General features: G+C 30.8%; 1 protein-coding gene across 1 annotated transcript; it reads left to right on the top strand.

Moving 5' to 3' along the window:
• The first annotated feature begins 377 nt into the window (after positions 1–377).
• Positions 378–13,998, top strand: LOC107907722 (protein MAIN-LIKE 2-like). The gene is made up of 4 exons (XM_016835050.1): positions 378–401; positions 873–1,059; positions 13,203–13,867; positions 13,987–13,998. The coding sequence occupies exons 1-4, from the start codon at positions 378–380 to the stop codon at positions 13,996–13,998; spliced, it is 888 nt and encodes a 295-aa protein (XP_016690539.1).
• The last annotated feature ends 2,162 nt before the right edge of the window (positions 13,999–16,160 follow it).

Genomic DNA, 16,160 nt, shown 5'->3' with positions numbered 1-16,160 from the left:
AAATATGCCCAAGTCCAGAACGCAGCGTTTCAACTCGAAGAACCACATGTGGTCAAAAGACCAGATCGAAACATAGGCAGAATTTAAAGCCAAAATCGCAAGAATAAAAAAAAACTACATTGAGTGCGCCTAGAAGAACCGGGGACTTAATGCGCAAATGTCCCCTTTAACAGGAATGCGCGGACCCTCAGCGGGTCGGGTCGCGCATACGGGTCTGAGGGGTAAACGGCGCCGTTTCAATATCTTATAAATTTAGAAAAAAAAATTTTAAGAGAAAAGAAATAGAATGAAAATTCAGTTCTGTTACGAAACCTAAAAAAACTAAAACTCTCCTACTCCCCCCATTTTCTCTCCGATCGACGGACCATGCCACAGTCATGGCGAACGAGCAGTGGCCGAAGGTGGGTTTTTAACCTCTTTTCTAACGACCGATGAAGCCTGAACCTTTATGGCCCTAAAGCCGCGGGAAAGAAACCCAAACGCCACCCGTTCCGGCCCGATTTGGGTGACCCGAAGGATTCCGACGACGGTACATGCGGGGGATTAGGGTTCGTTTCCTCCCTCCCCTCTTTTTCATTGCTTTCTTTTTATTTAACAGATTCGTGAAACAAAATAAAAATAGAAATAAAACGAAAACGATAAGTCAATAGACCAAAAAAATATCAACCTTTGTTGTTCTTATTTCTGCTATTCTAAGATGTGTTCCCCTTTTTTTCTTTTTTTCCCTTTTGTTTTTTAATTTTTTCTCTGATATGCGTTTTTTTAAAAGAAAAATCCCCCTGGTGTAGTGAGATTTTCGGTTTTTATAACCGAATTATTTTCCTTTTTTACATTATTTTCTTTGTTGTTGCGCCTGCTTCTTGGCTTTGCAGGTGACCGTGGCCGACAGTGGTGGGGTGTCAGACGGTATGGGCGTCGTGGAGGCTGGCGCGGAGCAGAGGCGTGCGAGGGGTTGGGCAGAGGCTGGAGCGGCGCGCCCTAGGCATGCTGCGCCTAGGGTTTTCTGCTGCAAACATTTTGTTTTTTTTATTTGGGCTAGGGTTTCTGCTATTGGGCTAGGTAGTGGGTTGAATTTTGGGTTTGTCTTACTGGTATGGGCCTGGGTATTTTATTTTCTGATTTAGGCCATATTGGCCTGCTTTAATGGATTGTGGCATTTTATCTATTTTGTTTTATTTTTGGCACTAGGCCCGGCAAATTTGGGCTTCTACAATGATCATTTTGACTTCTATATCTAATTTAAAGAAGTAAACATAAATAAGACAACCTAATGCTATGACCAAAAAATACACCTAATGTTATTTAATTAATCCAGGATTTCTTTTTATATTTTTACGGTCTAATTATGGTTTTACTCCTTTTACAATGTTGAAATTTGAGAAATAATCATCCTTTAATTTAACATGATTGATTTTTCGACGTTTATAATATTATTAATAGGTCCAAATTGATAGCATCATTAGTTGTTGTCACCAAATTAATGATGCATTTCTTTTATATTATTCGATCTCTTAGTCAAAGACACGTGGAAATCTATTTAATCATATTCAACCAATAATAAATTTACATGTCAATTGGTAATGGCAGCATTTAGCAATGTTACTAATAACATTGTAATAGTGGGCGCAATAAACTATGCCACATTAAAGTATAAATATTAAGTCCCAAAATTTAGCACAATAGAGAGATTAATACACAATGCCTATCTGCTCATAGGTTCTGGTCATATATGCTCTTTTTGACACAATGTTTAGAACTACACATAGTCCCTCCCTAACCCATAAATAGGAAGATAATGCGCTTTTAGCATTCGAACTCACGCCCTCTTGCATTGGCAACAATATCTATGTCAATCGGCTATTTTTATCGAATTATTAAATTAACCATAACCCTCCTATTACTAAAGTGGAATATATTACATCACTTAAGCACGTTTGAACATATGTCATCCAAAATTTTGCAATAAGAACAATGTCGGTCGAGCTAAAAATTAAAAAAAAATTCGCAATCATACATCTAAGTCATTAATTTTTATACAAATTAATAAACTCTTAAGATAAATCAATATTTTATTGGAATAAATAAAAGAAATTTCTTTAGATAATAATTTACCTTAATAATAAAAAGAGTTAATTCCATTATACATCCCTGAACTATAACCTTTATTCTAAACTGCTCCTCAAACTTTAGAACATTCTAATTACATTCCTAAACTATCAAGGTTATATCAATAAAGTCCTTACATTACTAAAATCATTAACTTAACCTTTAAATAAGATGTTAGATCTTATGTGACATAGTTTAAAATTCTTAATTTTTAGGTTTTTGAAACTTTTAAAAATGCTACATTGTTCACTTTCTCTTTTTTTGGTTTTACTTTATTTTTAGTTTTAACTTTTAAAAGTTACGCAGTTATGTTTTACTTTTCTTTAAAATTTTTATTTTAAATTATATCACATAAGATTTGGCATGTCATTTAATGATTACATTAATTGCTTTAATAATAAAAGGACTTGATTAATATAACATCGATAGTTTTAGGATGCTTTTAGAATATTTTAAAGTTTAAAGACTGATTTGAAATTAAAATCATAATATGAGGATGTCAGATGCAATTAACTCAAATAAGAATAACTCATAATTTTTTTAATAATGTAACTCAATTGTAAAGCATGATTAAAAAAAATGGTATACCTTTGTAAGGACGTAACAACACTAAAATGGAAAGTACAGGGGCAGGACTGTCTTTTCGAGATTGAATTAACGCGGAGGGGCTTGATAATGGGACCCATGCATTGATACGGCGGTGCATCACAGCTCACATGTTCGCGCCGTTATGATCTTTTCGTTTAACCAACCAGATCAGGCCGGGCCCATGCCACGTAAAGTCATATTCTATGACGGTGGACCCAATAAGAACTGACCCAACACGTGGTAGCTTCTCGACTGTAGAGAGCACTAGCTTTTGGTGATCCAAAGGCCCACTAGATAATTTTCACCCATTAAAAAATATATGTGACGTCAAAATCAGTGAGAAGACATCGCTGAAGTGAAAAGTCACTATAAACGATGATCATGATCGAACACGTGCCTTCAATCTGGTGGCTCAAATCGAGAGAGTTCTGAACTGCGGTCAAACAGTTCACATCTTAGCCGTCAAATTGGTCGAAATGTCGGTAGTTGATTATTTATTGTTTGTCCCAATATAATGTAAAAATATGTCTGAATTTTTAATCATTATAATATATATTTGAAATTATTGTCTATATAAATTCATGAGAATACGAGAACGAAACGTGTCGAAATATATCGAAATTTTGATAAAAATGAAATATAAATTACTTGATACCAATTTAAGATAAATAAAGTATCGATAATTAATATATTACTAATACATGAATATTGATATAAAATTCTCTAAAATAAGAAGTATTCAATCATTATTTAACTGAATTAGATGTTAAAATCAAAGTGTAATAAAAATAAATTTAATAAATTATCATAATTTGAAACCAAAAAATATTAAAAGACCTAAAATTGTTTAAAAAGAAATAATTCTATAACAAGGATAATTGGGTAAAATATGTTTCTAGGTAATTTTACATTCCACCTAAATGCATCAAATAGAGTAATGAAGTATGTCTGATAATGTGCTAAATAATTTTACATACTGATAATCATATTATCGTAAGTAAATTACATTCTGTAAATCAAACACCACTTTATTGTTCTTCTATCACATAGTCGAAGTAACATGAAAATCCCAAAAACCATGTTGAATCAGCTGGATGCTTAACTTGTTTTGACGAATTAATAATATTATCAATTTAGATATTATATATAATAGTGTTTTTTTTTAATAATTTTATATAAGTTCTGATAATATCTGTTCTTTTTTATATAATATCTAGAATCACCCATAGCCGCTCTCCAACCTATAAACAGGAAGATAACGTATAATAAATTTTTAACATATAATACAAAATAGACATCATGACTTATTTGACCCTCCAACTTTACAAAAAGTCATTTTAGTTCTCCATTTAATTTTTCGCCTCTTTTAATCATTAAACTTGTGTTTTTTTTCGAATTATCCCAAAATTGATGGAAAAATTAATATATGTTAACTTTGCTGATGTGGCATACACATGGATACCACGATAGCAATTAATTAATTTTTTAAATATAAAAGTTCTAAAATAATATTTAAAAAGTATCAAAATATAAAAAATGTTTTTAATTTTTAAAATTTAATTAATTATTGACGTGCCATACACTTGGGCATCCACATGGATGCCACATCAACAAAGTTAATAGACGTTAACTTTTTATCCTTTTTGGAGTGATTTGATAAACAATACAAGTTCAAAGGCTGAAAGAAACAAGAAATAAAATGGAGGGCTAAAATAATTTTTTCTGTAAAGTTGAAGGACCAAATTCATCATTATACTTATAAAATATTAAAAGTTAATACATTCAACTTAACCGGTACTTTTTGACAATTATATATTTCAGTTATTACAACACTAATTATTACAAGGGATTCAATTATTAGCAGGTCCCTTGCTACCCAAAAATGATTTCTTTTTTCACTTTAGTCCTCTTATAAATAAAAAAATTTATAAATTAATATATAGTGAAATTGTAACTTTCCCCCAAAATGAAGACATTTTAATTCAGTCCTCTTATAAATAAAGAAATTATAAATTAATATATAGTAAAAATATACTTTATCCCCCATAAAAATTAACTAGTTTATGTTCATTCAATTCAAAAATGATAAAATTATAAATTAATACATAATAAACTCGTATTTTGATCTATAAAAAAATATAATTAAATTCCAGCCCTCCTAGAAAAAGTTGGATTCACCTTTGGTCACATTCGTAAATTTTATTAAAAATATAAACTAAATCTCTGTACTTAGTGATAGTATTAATATATTATACTTTTATAACCCGAGAATTTTTATAAAATAAAGTCAAATATGATCTAAATAATTATATTTATTAAATATAAAAAAATAATATACTCTTTCTTTAATTATACACAATTAAATAAAATATATATTTGAACCACAATCAAAAGTTAATATATATAATTACACTAAATCAGAATTTATGCATAATTTTAATATTTATTCCGAAACATAAATAAATAATATAAAACATAAAAGAAACCAGAAAATGTTGGTCTCTTTCAAGAAAAAGTTGTGAAAAGGAAGTAAGTCGAATTCTCTCGAAAATATCAAATCTAGAAAAGAACAAAATCAATAATAAATATGATAGAATTTTGTTGTAAGATTTTATTATAATTCTTAAAAAAATTCGACCCAACCTTAAAAAAAAAAAATCCGTTTAAAATATAAGTTAAGTTTGAGCTCCGGCATTAAAGATTTAATCTCAATTAAATTGATGATAATATATAATAATATAATATAAATAATGTATATGTCAAGTCGGTAATGTATTAAAAAATTACAATATGACAGAAAAATATATAAAATTATTAAATATTTAATTAATAATCACATAAACTTCTACAAACATAAAAATTGCGAATATCATTCGTCATTTGAAAATTGTATATAAAAGAAACTATTTATTTGTCCGAGACTCAATTTATTATTAGGTTTGAAAAACTGATCTAATTAATTATAATATTTATGGGTTCAAGAGGAACTGTTGGTACCATATATTCATAATTCGAAAACCTAAGAAACCGATGGATTAGGTATTGATACAAATCTAAAATCCAGATAAAGTTGAAATATAAGTAATCTTATCATAATCTAAAATAAATTATTTGATATAAGGATAATGAATTTTTTCTAATTTCACATATATTGTATTTATTCCATTTTTAAATATCAATTAAAGATCATATATTTTATTTATTCACAGAAGGCTTAAATTAAACTATTGATAATTGAGGGGGATGAAACCTGCTATTATCCCAGTTGACCAAGGATGGCAAAGGGTACACTGCCCCTAGTTAATTTCCTTCGAATCAAGTTTTTTAACAGCTCGATAAATTTAGCAATTAATATTTACTTATTTTGTCACTTTGAATTTACTTTTTTATATTACTTTGATTTTTAAATTTCAAATTTTAGTTAAATTAATTTTTTAGGAAAAAAACCGACCAAATCATTAAAATTTTAATGACATTAACGTAATAATCTACAAGTATTTAATTCCTAACCTAAATACTCATTTTTAAAAAAAAATTATAAACTTTTTTTTAATTTGTTGATTATTTTAATTTTTATGAAATATACGTAAATAGCCACTCGAGTTGTCAAATCAGTGTCATTAAAATTTTAACATTGCAATTAATTTTTATCTAAAAAAAGACAACTTGACTAAAATGATAGAAAAATTTAAAGTGAAAAAATGGATAAACATTAAAAATTATATATATTATTATATCATAAGCTTAATATATCATTCGATACCAAAGTTAGATTTTTATTAATGTGGTACATGTGTTATTTTTTGTCCAATCTGATACCTATATTTGGCAAAAGTTATATATCTCGATACCCAAAGATAACGGTGTTAACTTTTTAATGTTTAAGTCATGTATTATAGTTGATTTGATGAAAGCTGATTGCTAATATTATTATATTTAAATTTTTCATAATTTTGTTAACAGAATAAATTCAATGTTAATTGTGAATTTTTTTAATTTTCTATTTAATTTTTTAAATCAAATCAACTCTAAAACCGGAATTTAATATATATGACTTTTTTGTACAACTGTTGGGTGTTTCGCGAGTCTCCTCATCATGGAGGCCAATTTTCCTATTTATATGGCACGGTCTCTGGATGTGACATACTAGGTAGGTCCCCGTGCATACCAGCACACATCCTATTGTAGGATCAACACGTACTCCCTGAGTATGTGTTCGCCTGCATGATAGCACAAACCCATTAGATGTGAACTATTTGACTTGGCCATAAAGTAAGCGAATCAGGTCAGCCTTAATTAGATAACGAGTCAATAATGATGAACACCGTAACAACAACATAAATACTACACTAAAAGAATATTAAACTCAAATACCAAATTATATTAACCGTATTAAATAATAATCCGGAAACAATACATCCATTTAAAACTCAAAAGATTGTGAACCATAAAAGGAAAGAGCTCGAAAAGGCAAGTAAAATCACATGAACACGAAAACTGACTTCAAAATTAATTAATAAATTTTGATTTTCTTGTGGATAAGTTTAATTTCATTTTCTTTTTGTTCTCATTCTCTCAAATGGGTACTATTCTTCCACATGTTGCTTTATCCTTAATTTCACTAATTAGCTAAATCAGACATGAAAAAATAAGCCTAAAGTTTCCAACTTTAATTAAACACATGGTAGCAAAATACCCAATTGACCTAAACAATCAACGTGTCTAGTACTTACATAATTTCAACCCAAAAGTAAGTACATTGTTTGGTTCATGTCATGCCTCAAATGTTTGCCTTGGTCCATGGCTTTCCATTAATAAATTGCATGCCCTTTTTCTTTCCTTTGATTACAACCCCAAACAAATTTGTAAAAGGCAATTGCGTATTGAAATTAAATTTTAGTTTGAATCATTTATGTTGGAGTGAATCATTCGTTTAAGGGTAAGAAATATGAGGTTTTAAATTTTTTGAAATTTTAGGTTAAAAACTCATTTATAAGAATACGGGTTTTAAAATATTTTGATTGGATTTTTAAAGTATCGTATTAGTAAGGTTATCCTATCAATTTGACTATTCATTTGAGTATTAATGTTAACTTGAATATGACGGGTAGCATGTTTAAAACGATGCAAATCAAAATTTAAATATGTTTTTTGAAAAAAGAAAAAATCATAAATTTATTATGTTTATTGTTGAGGGTTGATCAGTTCCTTTGGGACACTCCGAAGGTATTGTCCCCCGAGAGGGTTTTGTCTCCCTTGCTCTATCATGAGCTAGCGCGTTATGAGCAACTACCCTAAGGGCCTGGTTCACAGAGCCAAGAGCACCTCAACTGTACATGGGCGTATGACCACCCATCAACGGGACATAAGTGTCTCGCCCTTGGTGGGGTTCAAACTCTAACCTATGGCATATAGGTCACTTGTTGGGGAAGATGGTACCACTTGAGCTAGGCCTACGTACAGTCAAGGCGCTAGCTCACGACACACTAGCTCTCGACAAAGCATGGGAGACAAAACCCTCCTCGAGGGACAATACCTTCAGTTGTTGTAGGTTTTGTTGACTGCTCGCCGAACGCCACTTCAAAAACTTCTCTTGAAGGAACTGGCCGACCCTTAACAAGTTAAATATAGTAGAGATGTAACTCAATCTCTTAGTTTTGTGTAATCACGGTTGGCGCCGGTAGGAGTTTCGGCCTCCTAAAATGAAAATTTTCAATTTTGACCCTTTAAGTTTTATAATTTTTAAATTAGTATATGATGAAATTACACATTAACCCTTTAAAAATAATAAAATTTTACTTTAATCATTTAAAAAATTATAAAAATATAAACTATTAAATTAATAAAATTATATATTTTAATTTCTCGTAAGAAAAATACATTTAAGACCAATAGGAAGGATGGAATCCTCCGTTCATTTTGACAACACAATCTCCAATAGATATATGCACTGAGTAGATGATATATGCTTGGAGATGTGTATGATAGCAGCAAATCGTTTTTGAAGTGATAGCCATTGCAGGGAAGATGTGGGCATATGCAATTTTCAATAGATTCTGAATCAGAGATGGACCAAATAAAGTCATATATCAATGGGAATTTATTATATCCACAAATCCTTTCTTCGTACTTGTAATCATGCCAATGTTTACGTTCAGCAGAGTTTGGTACATTTAGCCTTTACTAGGGTTTAGGGTATACCTAAAAGATTAAAAAATTCTTCACTTGGATCCCACTAGAGATTATGAAAAATATGAATTATATTTTTCTTTTAAAAAAATTATTATTAATAGGAACATTAAATGATAATACAAAGAGACACTACAAATTAAAATATAAATATTATGTTTGTAGAATAATCCCAGAAAAAAGAGAAAGACAAAATGACAGTAATTACAACATTAGAAGAATTCGAAAATAAACCAAAACTACAACACATCGATCAAACTATTGAAAATTATATCCTAGGCCACCCTCATCAGACCAAGTTGATGATGAACTCTGGTTAACCAAAAAATCATTACTAAGAGCCTCAAGAGACTCGCCATATTAGTGGTGTAGAAAAGGTCAAGTCTCAAATGGTCTATCCTTCTACTTCTCGTCCTCATTTCATATTCCAAATTTACAAACATCATCACCGTGCTCTATCATGATAAAATATTCCAAGAATAGTTTCCAATAAATCTGATATCATCCTTATTTTGACAAATCTCATATATACGTCAAAACATAACTAAAAACTACCATTGCTTCTGGAGAAAACGAACGACAAGCTCCATAATTTTAAGAGAAAACATGATAGACAATGTATCAAATACTAAACATCATACATCATATATGATGATTTTGATTTTAAAAACCATTAAATAAAATAGTTCATTTAAACATCAATTAATATCCACAATCAAATATATATACCGATAATATATTAAATACTAAACCCGACACATATTCTTTTCATCTCTGGTCTTAAATGAAAATAGTGACAAGCACATAAGCTTACATGTATAGCCGGCCAAAGCATAAGATTGGACATTCATTTAATTTTGATTTTACACATAGTCGAAAAAAAGAGTGTTATACAGCATTTGTCTATTTCTTATTTCCATTTTTGGGTCATGCTATTCTATCTGCAAAGATTCCTTTGCACCCCATTTCGTTTTCTTTCAACCTCTCGCTTCCAAGTCGGTGAGTTTGGATAAGTGATGTGGTACAGTATGATGTGCTTAGTTAATTTTTTATCTCACGCTGTAGTATTACTATAATATCTAATTTCATCACCATCATTGTTTTTACACTAGCCGCAGGTAAATGCTCTGCCCATCCAAACCCACTTTTAATCTTTATATTGTTACTTTTAGGAATTTAATTTTTTTTATTTTTCAGACTTTAAAATTCAAGTTTAATTGTTAATATTGTTAAATTTGTTGGTATAGTATTTTGAGACTAAAAAATTGATGTGATGAACCTGAATTTAAGAAAATAATTTTAACGGAGTTAACCGTTAGATTTGAATTTTGAAATCTAAAAAGTAGAACTAAATTACTAAAAATAAATTTACAAAGAGTACAAAGACCATTTTTTATTAATGAAAGTATTCAAACCCATTTAAAAAAATATTAGGTTTAGTTCTATAAAATTTCCTAGTACTATACATTTTTTATTGGTGTAATCAAAGTATTATTTATATTTGTTTTATACTCTATGAAAATTAATCTTTTTGGATTTGTAGTTATTTTTCTTAACAATGTTATTTTTAGGACTCGAACATGAGTTCTTTCCTTGAGAGTGCAACACACTTTTTTTCGTGTTTTTTAACATTAATCTCATTATAGATTTTTATTATATCTGCGCTTTTTGATACAATGACTAAAACTATTCATAGCCCCTCACAACCCTTAAATAGAAGGATAATGCGCTTCAACGCACTCAAACACACGTCCTCCTGCACTGACAACAATATCGATACCAATCGAATTAAGACTCAATCAACTTGTCTTTTAAATTCACTAAAAGTTTGTTTATCCATAAGAGATATACAATATAAGCACCTATAGAATTTGACCAATAAAATTACTACAAAAGCCATCAAAATTCTTATTAATTGGTGGTTTGAAAAATATCTATTTATCTCCTTTGAGGTTTGATGAAAAAATATATTAATTTCCTAAAATTTATTTATTAAATGAATTTTAAATAAAAATTAATTTAATTATTTTTTGCTTATTATTATGTTTTTTTGTTATTCATTTGCTTTTCTATAAAATAATTCTCAATTAAAAATAAAAAATATTTTCCCAAAAAAATTAATTAATTATAAATTATTTTAATTATTATTGACTAAATTAAAAATTGCATTTTAGTTACATATATTAAACATAATATATTTTTTTATTAATATATTGTAAGTGTATTTTTAATGAACTCACATGAATGAAGATTATATTTTATTTTTGTCATCTAATTTACTTTTTATTTTTTCTTAATTTTTTTTATGTAAATACATGTTAAATATTTTAAATTTTGGTGAGGATCAGACCCTCAACATGTTTAATATTGTCCTCGTTAGGGGATTTGATAAAGATATAAGTTTGAGTTCAACCATACGTAATTGCGCGTGTGGTTCACCTTCTTATGTACCATACAAGGTACTATTACTCGATAAACCTGTCACCTGATTAGGCATGTATGCTCTCAACAGCGTTACTCTATGAATCTGCTCAAACTCGAAGCAGAGTTGAGAGATAAAACCTCTACTAAAAACATTATCGTATACAAAATTAAAACGATAATTTTTCTGACGTAAAATTAACAATTTTTCAACTCTTACAAAAATAATCATTTTTCTCTTTTTCTAACATAAAATAATCATTTTTTATGTTAAAAAATCATTTTTCTCGTTCTAACATAAAAAGATTTTTGTAGTAATTTTGAAAGTACAAAACTTTATTCAAAAAATATAGGGAGAGGCTAGGGTTTTTTACCTAATTAGGATAGAAAAAAATTACTGAAATAGTATGTCAGAAAAAAATTTACCAAAATAGGTTACTTTTTCATTGGAGCCTATTAGATAGGCGCCAATGAATAAAATAATAAAAAAATTATTAAAATATAATTTTATATTTTTTTAATATTTTTTTAAAAAAATACGGGTCAAAATATGGTCGGGTGGCGCCTATCAAGTAGGCGCCAATGAAGGAGCTTGGTAGCCAGGCGCCAATGGCTCTGCCCCCCCCCCATGGTCTGCTGCTGCTGCCATGCCATTGAAATGTCCCTTCAAAACAATTTTATTTTTGCTATAAGTAATAGCAAATGAACCGAGCTCCAGACGGTAGAGAAAAAAAAAGAGAGAAAGGAGAAGAAGAAGAAAGTTTATAAAAAAAGGTAATGTATTTTTTTAATAAATAATTTTGTTTATAATTTAATAAGTTTATAGTTTGTGAATTTTTTAGTATATATTTTAGAAAATATTGTGAATTTTATGTTATTAATTATTAATTATAAATTATCTATATTTAGTGTTTATAGTTTAGATTAGAATTTTGTATGAATATTTTAAATTTTTTGTATGAATATTATAATTTTTTTATGAATATTGTAATGTTGTATGAATATTGTAATTATTTTATAATTAAATTTGTATTTATAGTTTTGGATTAGTAATTTTTTGTATGAATATTGTAATAATATTATAGTTTTGTATGAATATTGCAATTTTTTTGTATGAATATTGTAATTTTGTAATTTTGTATGAATATTATATTTTTTTGTATGAATGTTGTAATATTATAATTTTGTATGAATATTGCAATTTTTTTGTATGAATATTGTAATATTGTAATTTTGCATGAATATTGTAATGTGAGGATATATTGTAATATTGCAATTTTTTGTATGAATATTGTAATTAGTTTATAAATAATTTGTTAGTAATTTGGGAAAAATTCACAATATTTTGTGTTTGTAATTATTTAAAATTTAATTTATTAGTAATTTAGGATTAAGCTATAAGTTGTTGTGTTTAGTTTAGTATTTGGTGAGTTTAACATATAAAGTTTATAAAAAAAAATTAAAAATCATTTCATTAAAAGTTTAATTATAAAAAAATTAAAAATCATTTTATTAAAAGTTTGGGTTTTTTACACCAATAATATAGAAAAAAATACTGAAATAGGATGTCAGAAAAAAAATTTACCAAAAAATAACAGACTTTTTTAATCATATGGTTGTTGTTAACTTATTTAATTTTTATATAATGTAACTTTTATATAATTAAATTTTATTTGATTTTGTATTTATTTAACAGTAATTATTGATTTTTTGAAACAAATTAACTGAATTCATTTTTTTATTGCAGATTTGCAGGAAATGGGTTCTCTAATTAATAATAATAATCACATATCAAGTACTATTAATGAGATGGTAATAAAATTTATTTTTGATAATCATGTTATTTGTTAAATTAAATTATATTGTATTAACTATTTTGCTAATTTAATAATGTCAAGGTCCGTACCGCGCATTGAAGGGCCGTGTTAATAGTGTAGGGTTTCAGCCAGATGAACGCCTAATACCATACTTAGAGTTAGCCGGGTTCGGATCAGCGGCATTGATTCGGACTTTTGATCTGCGATACAACTTGATTTCCGCTTTAGTCGAGCGATGGCGTCCGGAGACCCACACATTTCATCTGCCGTGCGGAGAGTGTACCGTCACTCTAGAGGACGTTGCAGTACAGCTCGGGCTTCCCATAGACGGGAATGCGATCACGGGCATAAGTTCAATCTCTAGGCCGGCTACCCTTTGCAATGAATTACTTGGACGCTCACCAAGTCAGGGGAAATTTACCAGTTTGAGATTTTCATGGCTACATGCCAATTTTAAGCATTTGCCAAGTACTGCTAATGAACGGGAGGTGATGCAGGCTGTTCGAGCTTATATTATGCACCTTATAGGGGGTGTACTCATGCCGGATGCAAACGGCAGTAAGGTCCACTTGATGTACTTACCCTTATTATCCAATTTGCATAACACTCGTTCATACAGTTGGGGGTCCGCAGTTTTAGCTATTCTGTATCGCGAACTTTGTCGGACAACAAATCCTTCTGCGGTTGACATTGGCGGATGCCTCATACTGCTGCAGTCGTGGGCACTTTACCGGATGCCATTCTTGGCATCCATTAGTCATCAATCATATGTATTTCCACTCGTTAATAGGTGATGAATTTTTACTCATTATAATAATTAGTTTACTTTTTTATAATATATTATTCTAACAATTTGTTTTCGTAGGTGGAGAAGTAATCCGGGGATCGGGAGGTCACCGTCGATTCCGATATATTGTTTAATGATTGAGAATCATGCTGGAAAGGGGGTACGTTTTTCGAATATAAACTTAATTTTATTATTTTATCTCACTCGACCCGCGTTAATATAACAACGTTATTAATTGTGCAGTTCATTTGGCATTTGAGACATATGATTATTCGTCTATGTTTCACACACCCCAACATACTGTTGAGGAGAATGTTGATAACCGTAATCGCCCACAACGTCAGCGTCGAGCTCCACAAAAATATACCCCTAGAACCACACCATCAAACCATCAATTTTAAGGGTTTTGTAATAAACACCTGTATATTTATGTAATGATAGTTCTTATCTAAATAAAATTACAATGGTTTAAAAATGTCTCCATAACTGCAACAAATTGTAGACAATTTTGTGATTCAAACCATATCTATGTAATGAAGTACATATCAATTTCTACTCGATTGAGACGATTGTCCAACATGGTAGTTTCGGAGAGGGCATTTACTTCGATTATGACCGGGTAATCTGCATACGCCACACAAATTCCCGTCAGATTTCTCCCTAATGTCCATTTCGTTATGGATTCTGGATGATTGCGGACGACCTTTCAGGTTTCTACGCAACCTTATGTCTGAGACTAGCTCGAAGGTCGCCGGAGGTACCTCCCAAGTAGATAGGTCAGGAAGCACGGGGAACTCGTTTTCCCATACACGCAACGTGCGTTCGATGGTGTACACTTCATCTATAAATTGTTCTACATTGAGCCCAACTTTAGCACAAGCTGTCACGACGTGTGCACATGGAAAATGAAGTGTTTGAAACCTTCTACAATCGCACCGTCTATTTCGGAGATCAACTCCGTAGGACCTAGGTGGTATACTGGGTCGACGACCGATGGTCTCTGTAACTCGAAACGTTTCATTATGTCGTGAATATACTTCTACTGTCATCGACCTCACCATTCGACGGTTTACAACCATTGCATCCCTAATGCCTTCGACAAAGACATGGCCCGCCTCCATCTGGTTCACTTGTTGCTGACCCATTCTTGGCATCAAGGTAGCCAACCTGAAGAACGTTGCCGAGAAGACAGATGAAATTGGAAGATGCTGTGTTTTTAATAACACAGCGTTGATCCCCTCCACTAAGTTTGTAGTCATTTGACCATAACGAAAGCCCTCGTCAAAACTTTGAGCCCATTGCCACGGCTCCATGGTACCCAGCCACTGCCGGAAAGATGTGTTGGTTTGACCCTCCATGTCACTTTCAAGCCGGGCCATTCTTTGGCGAAAAATGTGGGGCTCTAACTCGTATGCTGCATATATATTGAAAAAAATTTAAGTTACAGTATTGCTCTAAAACATTAAAACTTATATTTAAAAGATAAGGTAATTCTTTACCCATTCTCACAACTTGTCTCTTCCAGTCTGCATTCTTATAATCTCGCTGGAAGTTAGCCGCGATGTGTCGGATGCAGTAAACAGATCGCCATGGTACACCAGAACGCCTAATGGCTGCAATTAATCATTTTCCTCTATCGAAAATGATGCAAATATTATCATTGCTAATCACATACCTCCGCAGGTTGGTAAGAAAGAACTCCCACGATTCCATGTTCTCCTTATCGACGATGGCAAATGCTATCGGGAGTACGTTCCTGTTGCTGTCTTGAGCAACCGCAAGAAGTAAGATCTGTGTGTATTTTCCATATAGCCAGGTTCCATCTACTTGCACAAATGGTTTGCAGTGGGGAAATGCGCGCACACATTGATCAAAAGTCCAGAACATCCGATGGAAAATTCTTTTTCTCGACTGTAGTTGGTCATTTGGACCGTCATAAGATCGTGTCTGCAACTCAATTACAGTCTCCGGTACGTGTTCCCTCATGGCGGCTATCCATCTCTGTAATTCATTGTACGATGCATCGAAATCTCTGTACAATTGCTCCATTTCCATCTGTTTAGCTATCCATGCCTTCCGGTATAATACTCGATACTGGAATCGTGCTTGTATTTCAGCTATCAGTACCGAAACTTTAATGGTCGGCATGTCTTTCACCATTGGCATGATGCATATACAGATAGTTTTGGAGTCAAGTTTTCGATGATCTTCTGTTAGACGTGTTGAAGTGCATGTGTGGGGCTCCACAAATT

The sequence above is a fragment of the Gossypium hirsutum genome, chromosome D02, assembly GCF_007990345.1.
Source record: "Gossypium hirsutum isolate 1008001.06 chromosome D02, Gossypium_hirsutum_v2.1, whole genome shotgun sequence".
NCBI classification, from domain to species: domain Eukaryota; kingdom Viridiplantae; phylum Streptophyta; class Magnoliopsida; order Malvales; family Malvaceae; genus Gossypium; species Gossypium hirsutum.
Note: the sequence above shows the minus strand (reverse complement) of the source record. Positions and strands in the feature narration are given on the sequence as shown.

Excerpts from the sequence above, each read along its gene's own strand:
- LOC107907722 (XM_016835050.1), top strand. The coding sequence starts at position 378 with ATGGCGAACGAGCAGTGGCCGAAG. Across the intron at positions 402-872 it reads CGAACGAGCAGTGGCCGAAG|GTGACCGTGGCCGACAGTGG; the intron begins GTGGGTTTTTAA and ends TTGGCTTTGCAG. Across the intron at positions 1,060-13,202 it reads GGTTTCTGCTATTGGGCTAG|GTCCGTACCGCGCATTGAAG; the intron begins GTAGTGGGTTGA and ends AATAATGTCAAG.